The 17,981-nt window shown below is 39.5% G+C and overlaps 1 protein-coding gene across 5 annotated transcripts in view; it reads right to left on the bottom strand.

Moving 5' to 3' along the window:
- Window positions 1-17,981, bottom strand: part of LOC134825883 (uncharacterized) — a 52,340-nt gene that overhangs the window by 17,359 nt on the left and 17,000 nt on the right. For 2 of the 5 annotated variants that reach the window (XM_063838069.1, XM_063838071.1), the window contains exons 2-5: window positions 11,100-11,179; window positions 8,859-9,105; window positions 8,469-8,564; window positions 2,457-2,587 (exon numbers count right to left, since the gene is read on the bottom strand). In XM_063838069.1, the coding sequence (XP_063694139.1) occupies window positions 2,457-2,587; window positions 8,469-8,564; window positions 8,859-9,062 (431 nt within the window). In that variant the 5' untranslated portion in view covers window positions 9,063-9,105; window positions 11,100-11,179. Of the gene's footprint in view, window positions 1-2,456; window positions 2,588-8,468; window positions 8,565-8,858; window positions 9,106-11,099; window positions 11,180-13,050; window positions 13,618-17,981 lie in introns of those variants that run through there. The other 3 variants (XM_063838068.1, XM_063838070.1, XM_063838072.1) reach the window with 3 other exon arrangements.

Raw genomic sequence — 17,981 nt, 5'->3', positions numbered from 1 at the left:
TAACACGCCGGAAAGTGGGACGGGGAATACCACGACAAACCCTGGCAGTTCTGAGTGCGGTGTCGTGGTTGTTCGTGTTGTCTTATGTGCCGGTGATTGTAATGGCGGTGTGGTTCCTGGTAGCGGACAGTACCCCTCCTGCCTGGTTCCAAGTGTTCCTCATGTGTTCGTTAGGACTGAATATCAGCTGTAATCCCCTGGTGTACGCTGCTTCCAACAGAAGGTTCAGGAGATTTGTAATGGTGTTGTGTCCGTTTACAAGTAATAGAGTTACCTCAAACTCTGTGCAACCTAGCAGATCTTAGACATGTAACACAGAGTCACGACTGACGAGGGAACAGATACATCTTGACTCTTGAAATCTAATTTTCTACGTCTTTACTCTTGGAATCGAATTTTCTAACTCTACAAACTTACTAGTCCTTTTGATACATAAATACGATCAAGTCACGATATAGTTTTGACGCCAGTGATATTTTGAAAATGAGGATGTAACAGTATTTCGGTCCCATCTTCACGACTGAAATAAGTCAAAAGCTGCCCAAACTGCGTACAGCTCCTGAGATAGGTTCCAAGAAGCTGTTAGTACTGTGAGATTAGTACTAACCTTTAACAAGTTACAACTGTGAATAATGACAACACTTCCAGCCTGGTACCCACAGGTAGTATCAGTGTTATAATATGGCTTTACTTTGTCACATGATCGGGCCCGGTTCACTCAGGTTGTAAGATGTTTTGCGGTCTGAAGTAGAACCAAACTGTGCACATTCCGATAAGGCTTCAGTTGGCAAACCCTCTGCAAAACAATGCCAACTTCCGTGGTTGTTATATCCGTAATAAATATGCACCTGGGCCCTCATTCCTTGGGAAACCTGGCAAATACCAGCTAGTCTTTTGAAGGGGACAAACAGAAATAATCACCTTTAAACTTTTAAATCATCTTATTTTTCAAAATATGCCTCTGGAACCTCTAGTTCATAGAATTGACTTCTTGAAATATCTTGCAGGGATTTTAGATAATCTAGGCTGAGTTTTTATTTTGTGGTAAAAATTATATTCTGAAGAAATGTTATATGTCTTCTGTAATCTTACTCCGTGGAAACAATGTAATATGAGATAGAATTTAAATATTACAATCGTTTTTCTATTGCTATTTTGACTTTTGAAAGCTTGCCTTAAAAAGTACAAACTCTGTACTTTTTAAGGCAAGCTTTCAAAACTCAAAATAGCGATAGAAAAACGATTGTAATTTTTTAAATTCTATTTCATTTTTCTCTTTTTAAATTTATCTGCTCTTTGTGTACTACAAAGAGCAGATAAATTTAAAAGTGCTTCTATTTATAGTGTTGGAAGCAAGCCTACCAAAACACACCATACCATCAGCTAGAAATTTAAAAAGCGCTCCGGACGGTCAACTCCACAGGGAAATCTAATTAGCAGCACATGTCAGAACATGAGAGAGTGATGAGTAATTGTATCAAAATATTACATGTCACTCAGCACTTTAACTGGCTTCGTCTAACCCCACATATTTAGGAACAATGTCTAAACCTCGGTTAATGCTTTAAAGGTGAATTAAATTATGATGTTGTTATGTGATTTCCTTTATATGTTATATGTGATACATTTGCTGATAATGTTTATCAGATTACAATGAGGACGAATTATTCAGAACGATGATAATAGGATAATAGTATTATAATATATGCAGATTCTATGTCATGATTATTGATAACTGACGCTGATGTATTAACGTAATACAAGATATTATGGATTGGCAGAAGTGTTACTTCCCATACTGTCAGAAGTTCTTGAGAACCAAGTATAATGGTCTCAGAGGAAATGTTAAAACTTTAAAACTTACGTTTAAAACTTATGTTTAAATGCTTTACAAAACGGCTCTGGTTACTATCGCATCTAGTTTATTAACTAATTACACCTTTCAATGCATTAAAAGTATCTTCATCTTAACCCCGAATAAAATACTAAAATATCCCCAGTATAAAAGTATAAAACAATTTATTCCTCATATTTCTAGAGTCTAGACCCATCTGGTAGACTATGTCTCACATTTCCCAACTGAATTACACACATCTCACACTACGAGACTAGTGTGTAGGAGTTAACCTGGCCGTCTTGTCACGGTTGGTCGGACTACAGATTGTGAAACTTAGTACAGCTTTTCACGCAACATGATGAATTAACATGACAAAGACAAAGTCACACTACAACTCAGCAAGCTGCGTGTAGTGTAACTCTACCAGAGTACTTCACAGGTCAGAACGTGGTCATTCTACAAGCACTTCTACAAGCAGTTCTCCAAGTTTCAAGGAGGTTCTTATTAAAAAACCACAGGTTTAGAAGTTTCTACAACTAGGAGGCATGCTAATCTGGAAACGGTGTTTGGATAAGTCCAGATAATTAGTAATTAATTAACTAATCAGTATTTTACTCACAAGCATGTGTCCGTGTGTCCTTTACGAGCTGCCAGGTGTAGAGGAGTAGTTTGAGTCTTGTCGTGTCGAGCAGCTACTGTACCCATAGTTAGGAGAACGCTGCTGTGAGTCTGTAGGAACAGGGCTGCTACCTGGGGGAGACAGTGTTAAAAAGAGCTGCTAATTGGTAATTAATTAGTTGTTAATACACAACTTACAGTTAATTGCTTTAATTTTAGTGGGTTTTCAATCCATTTGTTGTAGAGTGCTTGCTGTTCTTAAATAAATAGGCTAAAATATGTAAGAAGGGAGATCTAATTACAGGAAAACGCAAACGTTGTTGTAAAAGTTACGAGTTCTTGTCTGGTTGTTAATCTTAGAATTTTGCCACTTGGTTTTAAAATTTTAAGTTTAGAGTATCGTTTTAAACAAATTTACGCGACGGTGTGAATGTCCAACAATAACGAATCGTGACCAAACACAAAAGTAATTGAATCTTGTTTAAAGAACCCTAACTCACAACCTACTCTTCAGAACAAAAGAAGAGACACTGTCTCTAAACATCAGATAGAGCTCCATTTAAAGTATCCGGAACACTAATTGTCATCAGAATGTACTCCTAAAGTAAGATAGTAGTATTCCTAAAATGTACAGAAAGTTTACTGTCTGGCTGCCTCTTCATGTTTGTTAGGCACGTTCTTATGCGACTCCGTTAGCAAAACAGTTCCCAAATCTTGTGGGTTACTTCCACAAATTCGATTTTAAGAGTCTGTGTGCGGTTTACTGAATCAATCTATGATTTATGTAACGTAGAATTTGTGGCCTTGATAACGCACTAGTTTGCAAGTATTATTTACTTCACGGTGCATGCCGACCAGGGATCGTAAATCTCCGATATTTCAGTGCCATTTTTGAGGCATTTTAAAAACGATGCTTGCTGTAGACGAGCAGTGAGCTCAGAGAGAATGGACCATAGAGAATGATCTCTATAGCTACGTGTTACAACGGTTTTATCATGCTGCTACGTACATTGCAGAAAATAAACTGTATACCGAGGTTATACTTTCTACAGCAGTATTTTCTTTATCGCTAGTACGAAATACTGCGAAATACTACGAATACTTACTAAGTCAGGGAAAACGATAATATAAATGGATCTCTGGCGAAACTTGCATTGCAGTATAGAGTAAATAGGTTATATCAATTTCATTTTCAGAATGGACAAAGTTCAGAATTTATTGGGGTTTGCATTGGTTGTTGGACGGAATACCTCAACTTCGGTTCAGGCGAATTATGACATATCATGATTCAAAATCATTGACCAGGCTGTAAATTGGAAAGCTCTTTCTTAGCTTCGGCCGTTTACGGACATTCTCAGTTTCAAACAGAAAATAGAGTCACATAAGTTAATGATCCTCCGGATCTAATAACCTCATCAATTTCAACCACATTTCATTCGAAACTTCATCAATTCTACCTACATTTGTTTCGTGTGACTGCCTCCTGGGAAACTCGATATTTATTACTAGTGATCTGCTGTGAGCCCTATATAATATCATTGATTTGCTCAGCTAGACTGTGAAAATGTGGTTTTACACGGCCCGGGAATTGTGTTATTGTATCACTATTTTGTGAGGTGTCAATAGTTGCTGAGTTTTAGAACGGACAAACGGGTACCTCATACCTCACACCTCATACCTCATACCTCATACAGATTATACCAACTCAAACTCTGGACAGTTCGATCTATTAAGAGGTCAACATTTGGGCGTTTAGTTCATAGAACATATTTTGTTTAGTTCAAAAGAAATGGTATTTAGTTGATGAAATATTTGAGGACAAATATTTAAAACCGTGCCTCTTACCTGCCTCTTATCCCCAACATTCCAACTCTTGTACAATCAAATTGTATGCTGGTATCTAATTTTAGCCCAGAAAATGAAACAATACCTGTTTCCTTTAAAACCCAGCACCTATAATACTACTATAGATCTGGATAATGATAGATAGGTGTATCGTATCTTTTATGAGACCTGACAGTGATTCTGGGATTTGATTGGTTGCTGAAAGGTTAATCATTGTCACGTGTCAGACTAAATCTGGCTCACCTCCCTACTAGTATCCAAATCTATTTATAGAATCCAAATACAAGCTTTAATTAAACACTGACTAAACCCTACGCTCTGTTCTCACTCTTTCTACTGAAAATCACACGCAATCAAATTTGGTAGCTTTCACGCCGCATCTTTATTTCTGAATAAGTATATTATAATCTCTTAAATTAACTTATTCTAGGAAAGTGTGCATATTAAAATGAGATGATAATTAGGCGCATTCATAAATAGACGTTTTAGGATACTTCCGGATATTATTATTCTATGACACGATTTGTTTTCTCAAAGGAAAAATAAGCTCCGTCCACGGTATTCAACCTAATCATATGTAGCGTGCATAAGTCTTGACACCTCTTATCGACAAAGATTACGAAAAAAATCGCACCGTTTTAGACTTTTAAAATTCTAATCACATTTAAATGCTGCGAATTGGCAAAGTAATATATTATCAGGAACTCCAACACGTATAGTATTTGATTCGCATACTCGGCAGTATATTACAACATATGCCAATAATAAACTGCCAACGAGTCAATGACACAGTCACTTACGTTAATAAATGTCACAAAAAATGACAAGTGATTGATATCTGAAGACTTGCGTCAGAATAGGAAGCCTATAATATTAAAGCAGGTCATATTTATATTATATTATATAAAATATTGCATAATATAATGCATACACATAATATTATAGTATTCAGTAACCAAATATATTTTGCCATTTTTTGTCAGATCTATAACTATTACCACTTATATTTAAGCATGGGTTCATTGCACGCGTTAGCACTTGACGAGTTTTAAATTTTTTACAATTTTTAGTTCAATCACACCTACCAAACCTAACCTCTTCGATCGACAATTCCAGCTCAACGGCTAACCAATACCCACCGAACATGCAACCAGTAATATAATTATCGCCACATTTTCACACATCTAGCAGAGAGCCCCAGCTCAAAAGCACATTGTAGAGCCTGTGACAGGTGGCACAGTGAGGTTAATCTAATGTAATATTGTGAGTACTACTGACTACCACCTCACATATCTTTACTCTTCACCTCACATATCTTTACTCTTCACCACACAAATACTTTACATGCACAGTTTAACATCAAGAGTACAAGAGAGAGAGAGAGAGAGAGAGAGAGAGAGAGAGAGAGAGAGAGAGAGAGAGAGAGAGAGAGAGAGAGAGAGAGAGAGAGAGAGAGAGAGAGAGAGAGAGAGAGAGAGAGAGAGAGAGAGAGAGAGAGGGGGAGAGGTGTTAAGAGGCGTGGTGTGTACGTGATCTCTAAGAAGTAAGAAGTAATGAATGAGAGGTTATTGTTGTGTTATTATTGCGAGGATGATTATTACTGTTAGTCATCAGTACTAGTGACAAGTGCACACGATTAACAAATAACAAGTTATAAGAGAGTTACATTAGTAAGTAAACTGCATGTTTAGAGACGGTCAGAGGTGAGCTGCTGATGATTTGCTTCGTTAATATTCAAGTTAAATAAGCAACTCTTAATAGCCATCAGGTTCTTGTTAATTCAACTAATCGTGCTACTTTATTAATAACTACTGTGTGATGGTTCATTGGTTATTTGTTTACAATCTCAGTCTTAATCTCAAGCAACAACAAACTGCTTTAATTTATAAAACAGTTCTAATTCATCATTGGCGAATTATTGGAGGCGAAAATTTACAATCGCTACTTGTGTAGGAGCACTATCGTGTCTACTGAGTGTTTTTTCAGGATCCATCTACCATACGAAAAGTATCAGAGTTATCTCTTGCTAATTAGCAGTGGCAACTAACATATTGTTTGTACACTGCACCCAGCACTAAGTTTAAAACCTCCCAATGCGTTGAGTGATGACATTTAGTGGTTGTTGTCTATATTACAAGATAGTGGTTTACTCCCAGGCTTCCTGCACAGACAAATCCTAGAACTGCACCCCAGCAACCATCTTCAGAGAACGCCCCTCACACATCTTTCATTCAAGACAACCGGACAGTCTGCATTGGATTGAACACCTTGGTTTAAAATAAACTTATCAAGTGTTTGATGTATTGATAACACGGAAGCAAGGGTGGAGTTCAATCCTCAAAATTGAATCGCAGCATTGAGGCTTCAGCAGCATTCTAGAGTATTCCATTCTACAATATTACATGCCAGGACTTAAGAGAGCAATTCCGTAATTAACTAGTACTTGAACAATGCATATTATGTAGAATCAGAGCCTAATGAGTAACATGTAAAGGATTTTAATATGTTTGGTGATGATACCAATCTGCAGAAGGATCGCGAACTTTCAATCTACGACCGGTAAAGGGACCACTGGCTCAACGCCCCTTATCAAGTGTTAAGATTGTTATCATCTAGTTCGGTGCCACATCTATTGAGAAGGCCGTTAAGCACGTACAACAATTGTTGAAACATTTTTTTTCTCCTCTCAGTATTGAAACTGTTTTAAGACTGTTACTAATGAATTAAGACGAACGGTATTGTTTACAGGATTTTCTGGCAATGCGGATTGCGGAGGTCACTAGTACCTATATTAGGGCCTGTATAATTATAGGCTAATAATTTTTGCTCCTAGCGTTTTTCATAATAGGAATTTAATAAGGAAACCTGGACCCAGTAGCCTTTAATTCGATTGAATTTCTGTCATATATATTGCATTATGATTGATATAATATGTCATATTAAGACATTAATAATATAGGTTTAGTTATTTCCTGTTCATCTAAACTATATCAAGGAAACAACTTACAGTTAAGTGTGTTTATATTTTCTATTTCTTCTGCAGACCACAAGTTTGATGACTTTACCAGCTCATTACAACGACTGACAGGAGCAGGTACCTGATTATAGGAAAGTAATATCTTGCTTGGGACCCACAGGTTCTCCTCTAAAACAAGACCCATAATGCCGTCTAACATGTCAGCTTAACCTTCAGTAGCAGACAAGAAACCTTCAGTAGCAGACAAGAAGCCCTTCTAACATCCTGGACAGGCTGGTTTGAGTGTCGGACCGAGGTACTGTTGCTTGTCTCATGTCTCCCCCGACTACACTTCTTTCACCTGATACCCACTTTTTCTCAGGCCTCCTTACAAGGTATGAGGTATGTCATACAGTCACCTGACTCATTCCTCATTAACATTTCAACATTTTTAGTTTATTTGTTATAGCGAACATATTATCAAGATAAGATAGTCGGACAGCGTGCTTATTTAATAGTCTGAGGTTAAAATTAGGTATTCAAATCTTTAAACAGGTCGGACAGGTTGGTAAAACTTATGAAACCACAATGAACTAGATCAGAACTTCTTGAAATTGTTACATTATGTTATAAAAACAAAACTAATTAAATATTCTCATAATCCTCTAAAAAGCTAATTACTATGGAACCCTCTCTTCATCTCCACCACCCCCTTCTCAACACAACACTCGAGTTAACAAGCTGCACGTGGTACCGTACCTTGCTGTGTCCGTATCACGTGGTACCGTACCTTATTGTGCCCGTATCTCGCCCGCATGAACCCCTGTACCGGGGTTCTCCGGAACTAAGAACTATACCTCCCTCCCCCATTACATGCGGCGTTTGGTAATTGTTTTAAGTTAACGTCATACACGGTGTCCGGAGAATATTACTCCTAACCCAACTACTAAACTGTGGTTCTGACACAGTTCTGGTGATGAAACAAGGTTTTGTACGCTACAGAGGGGGTTTTAAGTGCTATATGTGGTGTTTTAAGTACTACCAGCTCCCAAGAGAAGTGCTGTAATTAGTCGTGTTTCAGGGGATTGAGGCGCGAGACAGCTCTCCTGCTCTCTCATGTCAGGATGCCAGGTAGTTTTAATCCGACAGTAATGTTTTAGTTGCACGTGCTGATAGAAAGTTGCACGTGCTAGATAATGATATAGTTCTCACCTTGCTGTGACCGTAGAGACACGCCACGTCCATGGGTGTGAAGCCTCTGCTGTTCATAGCCGTCATGTCCACCTTGTACCTTACTAGCTCGCGAACCTGACAGAGGGTGGTGGGTTAGGGGTAGAGTCACGGACATGGATATAATGGACAATTAATTCCTTTAATGGAGAGTTAATCAGGTTAATGTGGTGAAGTTATGGATCTTAAAACCGAGCCCTGAGCTGTTGAGTGATAACCGTCATCTGTCCTGAGGTAGTCCGAACGAAAAAGTGAAATAACATGTTTAAACGGCTTCTCTAATAACACAGAAAGAGAGAGAAGAAAGCAAAGAATGTGTAATAATATCTCACGAGACAAGTGACAGCACACTAAACTGCAGGTATGACTCACCGCTACTAGGTTCCCAAACATGGCTGCCAGATGTAGCGGACTGTTGTGGTGGATGTCCTGCAGGTTCACTGGAGCTCCGTACTTGACCAACATCTCCACTACCCCCTCTGTTTTATTGTGCATGGTAGCGTAGTGGAGAGGTGTCTGTCCTCGGCCCTCCTTGATGGTGGGGTCTGCACTGCAGATCAGCAGGTCTTCTATCATGGACACGTCCCCCACTGTGGCAGCGAAATGTAGACATGTCCGCCTGGGAGAGTGTTGGGTTAACTATCGTTGTGAAATGTTAGGTATATTTTATTTGGGCTAGTGGTGACTGGTGATGGCAAAATGCAGGGGATATTTGGGTTAGTGGTGGTTGGCAAAATGCCTCAAATATGGGTGCGGTAGGTGAGTTCGAAAATTAGTAACGGCTACGCCAACACGGCAGTCTATGATTTTAGCAGAAATAATCCAGTAATAATTATACTTCATTACTGCCGGCTATAATTTTAGTAAGTAGAAATAATCCTATAATTATAATACTTTACGGCAAGTTTCGACCGCTGGATATTTATTACGCAAGTTTCGACCGCTGGATATTTATTAAGTTATTACGCCCACTTTTAGAATATTGCAGAAAACCACTTTCTACCCAGGTAAACGGTAAGAGTTGTTTCAAAAACAGGTTTTGTCGATAATAATACAAAAAATATTTCATTTTATAAAGCAGCCTTTTTATAAAACCCCTAGGCCCCTTTCCTGAGGTATCTAATTTAATCTTCTAGAATATTCCTTTCAAATTAAATTAAATTACGGCTTAAAGCAATCGTCTAGATCGTGACAATTGCATGGATCCAACCATTTGCGTTATTTTAATTACAATAATCATCCAAGATAATGCTCTACCGGCCACGTTGTAAATTTCACAACGTACTCACGTCACTAGATAGTTTAGAGCTGGAGATTGTTTTTATTGTAACGGAAGGAAATTGTAATAATAATAATTTGTCGGTTATGTAGAATATTCTAATAAAAAGTAAAAGATCCCGTACTTTACTATAATATCTAATATTTATCAGGCACAATGCCAAACCCTGCATGAGCTTTAACACCCATTAGGATTTCTCACAAGGTAGGTTCTGGAAAACTTATTTATAGAAAGATAGAACCGCTTCTGACGGATTGTTATGCTGGACAGTGAATGAGAGAACGTCTCCTGCAACACACTTGACATGTGCAACTGGTAAAGCAGGGACATATGTTTCCTTGATGTTGACAGACAAACACTAACGATGAAGGATATATGTCGAACATTTATCATCAACACTTTTCGTTAAAAATTAAGCTAATTCTCTGTTAAAAGTGGATATATATGTTAAACTTGGGTTCACGGGTGGAAACCGCATAACATCGATTGATGGTAAATGAAAAACGGCGAGCTAGCTGGCCAAAAAAATTTGGTACAACCATTAAATCACTTTTATTGCCCAAATCCCCAATTTTATAACATCAACGCGCTTTGATCAACGAATTAAAGCCCAAAAGCTTAGAAAGAATCACGTAGAATATACTAATAGTACCAGACACACTAAATTGTACACTTGGACATAATAACATCAACCATTACATCAAAAATACTCGAACAAGTACTCTCAGTTAACCAACTAGACGAAAATTCAGAACTGCAGTGCAAGTTTTCATCACTGTGGACATTGGCCTAAGACATCCGGCCTAACACCGTTCGCTAAATCAGACAAGTGCTTTGTACCTTAAATTTGCGGCGAGGTTGATTCGGAGACGGTGTCTCACACTTTCTCGGACTATGTTTTCCCGGGCTATTGGCCCAAATAGAGCCAGAGTTTTGTAGATTATACTTTCTTTTGATTCCAATGACTTGGTTTATTCGGGGTTTACAGACGACATCTCCACTCAGTGTCAAATTTACAAACCACGCTTATACGTTAAATTGGTAGCGGGAGGGTAATATGGACCTAAGAGTATTAATAGCGATACTATAAACGGCTGTTTGGGTTTCGCAAGCGACATTTTCCACATTCAAACCACCACTTAAACCTTTAATCTAATAACACACCCTACACACGTACGTATCTTCCGAGATCACAATCGAATACTTTGATTCTTGTGCCCTAGAACAGAACTGCATACACGGGTTTATTCAAATGAATCCAATGTATATTCGGTGGGGCAAATCCAGCCTACCAAAAAAAAAAAAAAAAAAAAAAAAAAAGATTATGATAGTACCTTTCCCGCGGTGGTTCGTCCGTAGTTGACTGTTGATATAGATAAAATACGTGAAGCTCAGTTTCATCTTCTCCGCTTAGCTACGAAACAGACTTGTAGTTCCCAAATCATGGGGCATGTACATTGGTATTATATCCCCTGTAAAAATCAAGGCTGGATAAATAATTAATATTGAACGTATTATGCTCAGTAATTAATAATACCCTATGAATGGATTTGATAAGAAGAACGTAAAGAAAGCTTTAGCTTAATAGATTAATAAAAACACCTGTTGTAAACTAACTATATTTGTAATCACTTGGAAATTCAGTAAAACTTAATTCGGTTGAGAAGGCGCCACTTCATATGGATCTCTCAATCAACAATTACTGGGGTTATTATAGTAGATTTATAGGTAACTCCCAAACATTGGATTATAGACGTATAAAACTCACCTACCGCGTGGTGATTTTTTACAGAACTAGGGACTTGGCCTACACCTTTGTGCTCTAGTACTCTCCGGAATGTAACCTAAGACGGTTTTGAAATTGACTTAACGTTTGATGTTAAGGCCACAATGATTTTTGGGGAGGTTTTGTGGGGCTGGACGTCTCACAGTTTATTAGGTGTTGACACTGTTTAAATTACAGTATTGTTTAGTGTTTGGAAGTTGTGGCAAAATGTGATATACAAACGAAAAGCACAGGAGGTAGGTATATTAATTAATGATTAGCAACATCAAATGATTTGCATTTAATACGGAAGGTTAAACTGAACCGACCGATTGCACAACGTCATTCTTAGCATTGTCATGAAATGTATCAAAATACACACCTTGAATCAGATTAAAAACGGAGAAATTTAAAATATCCAATTTTTTCCTGAGATAAGTATTTGACGTCATGCGCAAATCACCGTCAAACCAAGTGTCTGGAAAACTTTTTCCCCAATTTCTTCCGCCAAGTCTAACTCTCTCTCCTCCCATTTCTTCTCTCACTCTTCTCTACTCTCATTCTTGAATCTCTCCAGTAAAATTTCTCTCTCTTCTCTCTCCTTCTCTTCGAATATCACCCAAAATTCCGAACTAAAATTTTAAACATTCTAGTCCCAGGATAACAATGGCACTCTGAGATATGAATACAAATTTCGGGCTGTTATAACATACATTTTGCGGTGATTATAAATATCGCTGAATATTTAACGTAAATGAGTATATATTAAGTACCACATAAAAATAAGGAAAAGAGGACTTGAAGAAAAATGGTGTTTCAGTTAATAATGACTAGAAACCAGATATGTTTAACCACACTATACACACGACTTTTATATGTGTGTGTTGGCAACAAACGAATGTAGCACACAAATCTTATACAGCTGAACCATTGAAGTCATCTTAGCTTGTCCGCTACACTTGAAGCACCAAGAGAGTGAGAAGAGGAGAAGAGAGGAGAGGAGGGGAGTAGACGAAAGGAGTGGAGGAGAAGAGAGGGAGAGTAGAAGAGGATGAGAGAGAAAGAATAGAGAGGCGGGAGAGAGAGAAGTGAAGAGTAAGTGAGCAGCGAAATGAGAGAGAAGAGAGAAGAATACAGGAATGAAATGGAATCGATTGATGAAGAGAAGAAGAGAAGAGACGACTTCTAAGCTGTAATAATGCAATTAATGAAAAAACACATGTTTTTCCAAAAACTACTCCATATTTTGATCCAATTCCAATTTCAAAGTAGTTCAGTAAAAGTTCGCATGGTCCAAAAAGGGCTTGCCAGAGACTCAGTGCCCCGCCAAGACCTTCAGGGTTATGGATCTCGCCAACTATCTTACACAATTAGCTGAGTGTGCATTTATATGTAGATTTATTAGGAACTCTGCCAATAACCTCATTGGACAAAGTTCTAGTATGATCGATAAGAGTACTCTACCTTCCCACCCGACCCTGTAAGTGATTATAGAAACTCTGGGAGTTGACCTGACTCACCCTTGTTGTAAAGATACTCTAACGTAGCCTCTCTGGGATTGTAGACCTTAACTTCTGGTCTCTTGAAACAGTGACAAAACATGGCATGTTAAGTTAGAGGGGCCACATGACCATGTTGGGAGAGGATGAAGACATTTTGTGGGCGCTGGAGGCCGTCCTTCACTCAGCTTTATTAGTGTGAACTGTTAGTATTAGCAGTATGTGACTTTAGTGTGTTGTGGGAGTGTGGCAACTGTGATATAAATATAATGCGGGACAAATTGCAAATACGGTAGGACTATTCGAATAAAGAAAAGGGCAAACGATCAGCAATGTGCCATTCAAATAAAGGATAGGTCAAACTAACACCGAGGCCGATTGAACAACAAAGCAATTACTTGAGCTTGACAGACTATGACAAACAACACACTCGGAAATCAGATAAAAACCGGAGACAAGTTAAAATATCAAGCTGTTTCCTGAGATAAAGTTTCAGTACAGTACACTGTACAGTACACTGTACAATACACCGGTTACTAAACCAATACTGTCTGGTAAACCAGCCCTCTCTCTCTCTCTCTCTCTCTCTCTCTCTCTCTTTCTCTCTCTCTCTCTCTCTCTCTCTCTGCTGCACCCTTACCCTCACACCCCTCGGAGTTAAATTACCAGAGAGAACTGAGAAATGTTTTAAAATTTTCTCAGTTCTCTCAGGTTATAACAAGATGGCACTCCTGTACGTATACTGGAGATGGTACAGACAGTTGCAGTAAACACTGTGACCCTGTATTATAACAGTAATCTTTCTGCGGGGGGTTGCACTGTTATAATACACCTATTCAGCTGTGTGTTTAACACTGTTATAACTGTTCTAGCTATATATGAAGATACCAATTAGAGACCACTTCCGACAGTAAATAGAGCCGATCTCTGAACTGTACCACGTGGTGGTGGTTCTAGGTTAAACAGCAGTGTCTAGAAAAACCAGATAGCGTGTTTAAGACACAAACAGTATACAAGAGGACTGTATTATATTGTGTGTGTTGGCAAACAAAACGAGATGTTGAGCAGCACAAAATATTATACAGGACACACATTATGAGGGTCATAACTAGCTTGTCAACACTTGAAGCACCAGAGAGAGAGAGAGAGAGAGAGAGAGAGAGAGAGAGAGAGAGAGAGAGAGAGAGAGAGAGAGAGAGAGAGAGAGAGAGAGAGAGAGAGAGAGAGAGAGAGAGAGAGAGAGAGAGAGAGAGAGAGAGAGAGAGAGAGAGAGAGAGAGAGAGAGAGAGAGAGAGAGAGAGAGAGAGAGAGAGGGAGAGAGAGAGAGAGAGAAATGTCAAACTATATATTATATACAAGCGCCAGTTCTCGTAAGTTTCTTTACTGACACTAGTGTCTAAATGTCCTGAGTTAGCTTGTTCTACTGGAACTGATGGCTTAACTGGAAGATTCCCTTCTACACGATTTTTTTTTTAATTGTAAAGAAAACGAAGATAGTCGTGTAAGGGGGTCTCCTCTCTCACACGGGAGAGAGGTGATATCATCAAGTAGTGCCAGCAAATGCAACCCAATAGAGCAACTGTAAGTATTCCTACACATAGTTGCGGAGCGTGAACTAAACACATTCTACGCATAGTTCTGAAGCCGAGACCAGTACGCAGTTGTTGTGTGTCAATTCACTATTCATGTCCGAGACTCTCAGAAATCATAACATCATCACGCACATATCAAATTGTTAAGTCATGTTCTAACTGCTAACGAATCTAACAACGCACACTACTACTGACAGAGCTGGAGCCTCGAATATTGAAACCATAGAAAACTGGTCCGAATCAAAACGCCTTCAGAGAGCAAGGTAGTTGGAGCGTACATTCCTTGCATTTCATTGACAATTGAGCACAACCTAACAAAGAACAAGGATAAGAGAAAGGGTGACAGCTGCAAATAAAAGATAGTTGTAATCTGGCCTTAGATTGAACGTTGAGTACTGTGAGTCTGTGACAAGTGTCCGGTGATTGGTGGACTAATATCATAACAATATCACCGCACTCCTAAAAAGGTAGCAGTTTTTAAAAGGAATAGTTGCTGCAGTCTTATTGTGATCAACTGCAGACTGTACAAATAGTTTAAGAAGAAGATGTACGTACTACTCAAAATACCTAACTTAAACGGAATGATGAATGAACACACAGGACTACTCAATGAACAATGGAAGCGTCTAGCGGGCGCTACTACTATCAGCAGTGTCTCCCCCCACAGCACTTTATAACACACTATATAACATTATCAACAAGACAACACACTACAACTACTGTCAAACTAGTGGCAGAAACCTGTCAAATCAGATACTTCCTCTCTGATAATGGACCACAAGTTACAGGTCCACAGTAATAACACAATGTCGTAATGACACTGTGTGGGTAACCAGTAACCACAACTAGTGACTAACTACCATTTGACACAACTTCTAGCTTCCCTAGTGCTTCATGACTAGTGCTTCATGTCTAGTGGAGTAGTGTCTTGACGTCGCGACACACGAGTGAAGGGTACAACTGTGGGAAACTTTAAGACAGTTCTCGGAAAAAGGACTGAATACCTACAAAAGTCTAGTCAGACTGGCAGTCAGGTGACAGTGATTGGGTATGTTATGCAGTGGTACCCAATCAGGAAGCTCTATCAATGAAACTAAGTAAATACTAACAAGAAACGTAAGCTGAGAGAGTCCCTGTCAGCAAGACTAGCTGTTCTAGTAGCAGGACGAGGTAGTAACTACCACTGAAATAGACACTGACAACAACCCGGCCCACCAACCATCAAACAACCCTACTATTTTAGTGGCCTGCACAATGACATTAACTGACACTAACTAAATCTATCATTAGATTACAAACAATCCCAGTAGGGTGTATTCCTCAGTCAGAGTGAGCTAGAGTCCAGCCACCCCGACTAACTGCCATGTTTTGAGTACAGTAAACGAATAAAAAAGAGCACATATTGTGCGAGCAATATGGGTAATATCTTGGGAATATCATCTAGAATGGTTTGACCATATTGGGTGTTATAGCTGGTCAGTGGTCCCTTAAACTTAGATTAATGAGATATCGTTCAGAACAATTCAATATTTTTGGGAGAGTGCGGTAGATTTAGCAGCAATATGTTCACTAATGATATGTGCCCTGGACCAAACCTTGGTGCTATTCGTAACGAAAGGGAGTACAAAATGAATTGTTCTGCAGTGACAGATGGTAAACGTTTGACTGGTGGTAAATGTTCAACTGAGAGGTGAAATCTGAATACAATAAGTGAAATCAGCATGCTGTTTTAAACAAAAGAAAAGCTACGTACGACTGTGAGGATGGCGACAAATGATATTTATAATCCGGAAAAAAGACTGATGCCAACGTGTTATTATAGAGATAGAGATATGGCCAGGGATATGTAGGCAGAATGGGTAAACAGTCGACAAAAGCAAAAAGCAACCATACAGACAAATTTAGAGGTTCATTAAAATGTTCCCATGAAACCAATATTTCGGCAAGCATGGGATTAGTGGAGCTGTATCAGGCATCATGCAACATCTTCAATAATCAAGGAATTGAACAACATGTATTGCTGCTGAGTCATGAGTGTCGACATATTGGGGGCCGTATTAAATACTAATAATATATTATCATTCGTTTCACATCGAATATGCGACATCTTTACAAGATGAAAGAGCAAGAGAAAAGAAATAATGATATAGTACACAACAGCTTACAGCATGGGCAAACTATAGAGCTACCACAACCAACCACCAAATAAATGTAGATCGGATCGGGTCGGTCAATCCTTGAAATTATGGCTAAATTAGACGAGCTGAAGTGTCTCAGTTAATTGGAAGATAAGAGGAAAGCATTTAAACAAGTCTGTAGCGCTCTGTATATCAAGTAATTAGCAATATTATGCCTTACTACCCTGCGTGCCTAACACATGATTGCTCTCAGCTGGTGGATACGCCTAGGTACTGGATAAATTGGTAGATAATAGATTACATGGATACTGGGGGGGGGGTGACATGTCTCCAATGTCTCCAATGTCTTTTGTCTTTTTTGAAAAGATAGGGTGCAGAGACGTGTCCTGGAGACATTGGAGACATTGGAGACACAGCTTTTGGAGACATTGGAGACATTGGAGACAATGGAGACATTTGAGACATTGGAGACAAAGCTTTTGGAGACATTGGAGACATTGGAGACACTGTAGACGTAGATGTATGATTGGAGAAGGAGGAGGATCTAGGAGGAGGATGACCCAGGAGGAGGACTCAGGAGGTGAAGGAGGAGGATGAGGACTCAGGAGGAGGACTCAGAAGGAGGACTGAGGAGGACTGAGAAGGAGGAGGACTGAGGAGTACTGAGGAGGATGGCTGAGGAGGATGGCTGAGGAGGATGACTGAGGAGGATCAGGAGGACCTAGGAGGAGGTGGACCCAGGAGGAGGAGGACCAGGAGGACTCAGGAGGAGGAGGAGGACTCAGGAGGAGGACTCAGGAAGAGGACTGAGGAGGACAGAGAAAGAGGAGGACTGAGGAGTACTGAGGAGGATAGCTGAGGAGGATGACTGAGGAGGATGACTGAGAGGGAGGAGGAGGAGAAGGAGAAGGAAGAGGACCTAGGAGGATGAGGACCCAGGAGGAGGACTCAGGAGGAAGAGAAGCAGGAGGACTCAGGAGGACTGAAAAGGAAGAGGACTGAGGAGAACTGAGGAGGAGGACTGAATAGGAGGAGGAGGAGGGGGACTGGGGGAGGACTGAGGATGCAGAAGACTGACGAGAAGGATGAGGAGGAGGACTGAGGAGGAGGACTGAGGACTGAGGAGGATGAAGAGGAGGAAGACCCAGGAGGAGGACTGAGGAGGAGGATGAGGACTGAGGAGGACTGAGGAGGATGGCTGAGGAGGATGACTGAGAGGGAG

This window comes from Bolinopsis microptera, chromosome 1, assembly GCF_026151205.1.
Source record: "Bolinopsis microptera isolate Bmic1 chromosome 1, MBARI_Bmic_1.0, whole genome shotgun sequence".
Lineage (NCBI taxonomy): Eukaryota > Metazoa > Ctenophora > Tentaculata > Lobata > Bolinopsidae > Bolinopsis > Bolinopsis microptera.
Note: the sequence above shows the minus strand (reverse complement) of the source record. Positions and strands in the feature narration are given on the sequence as shown.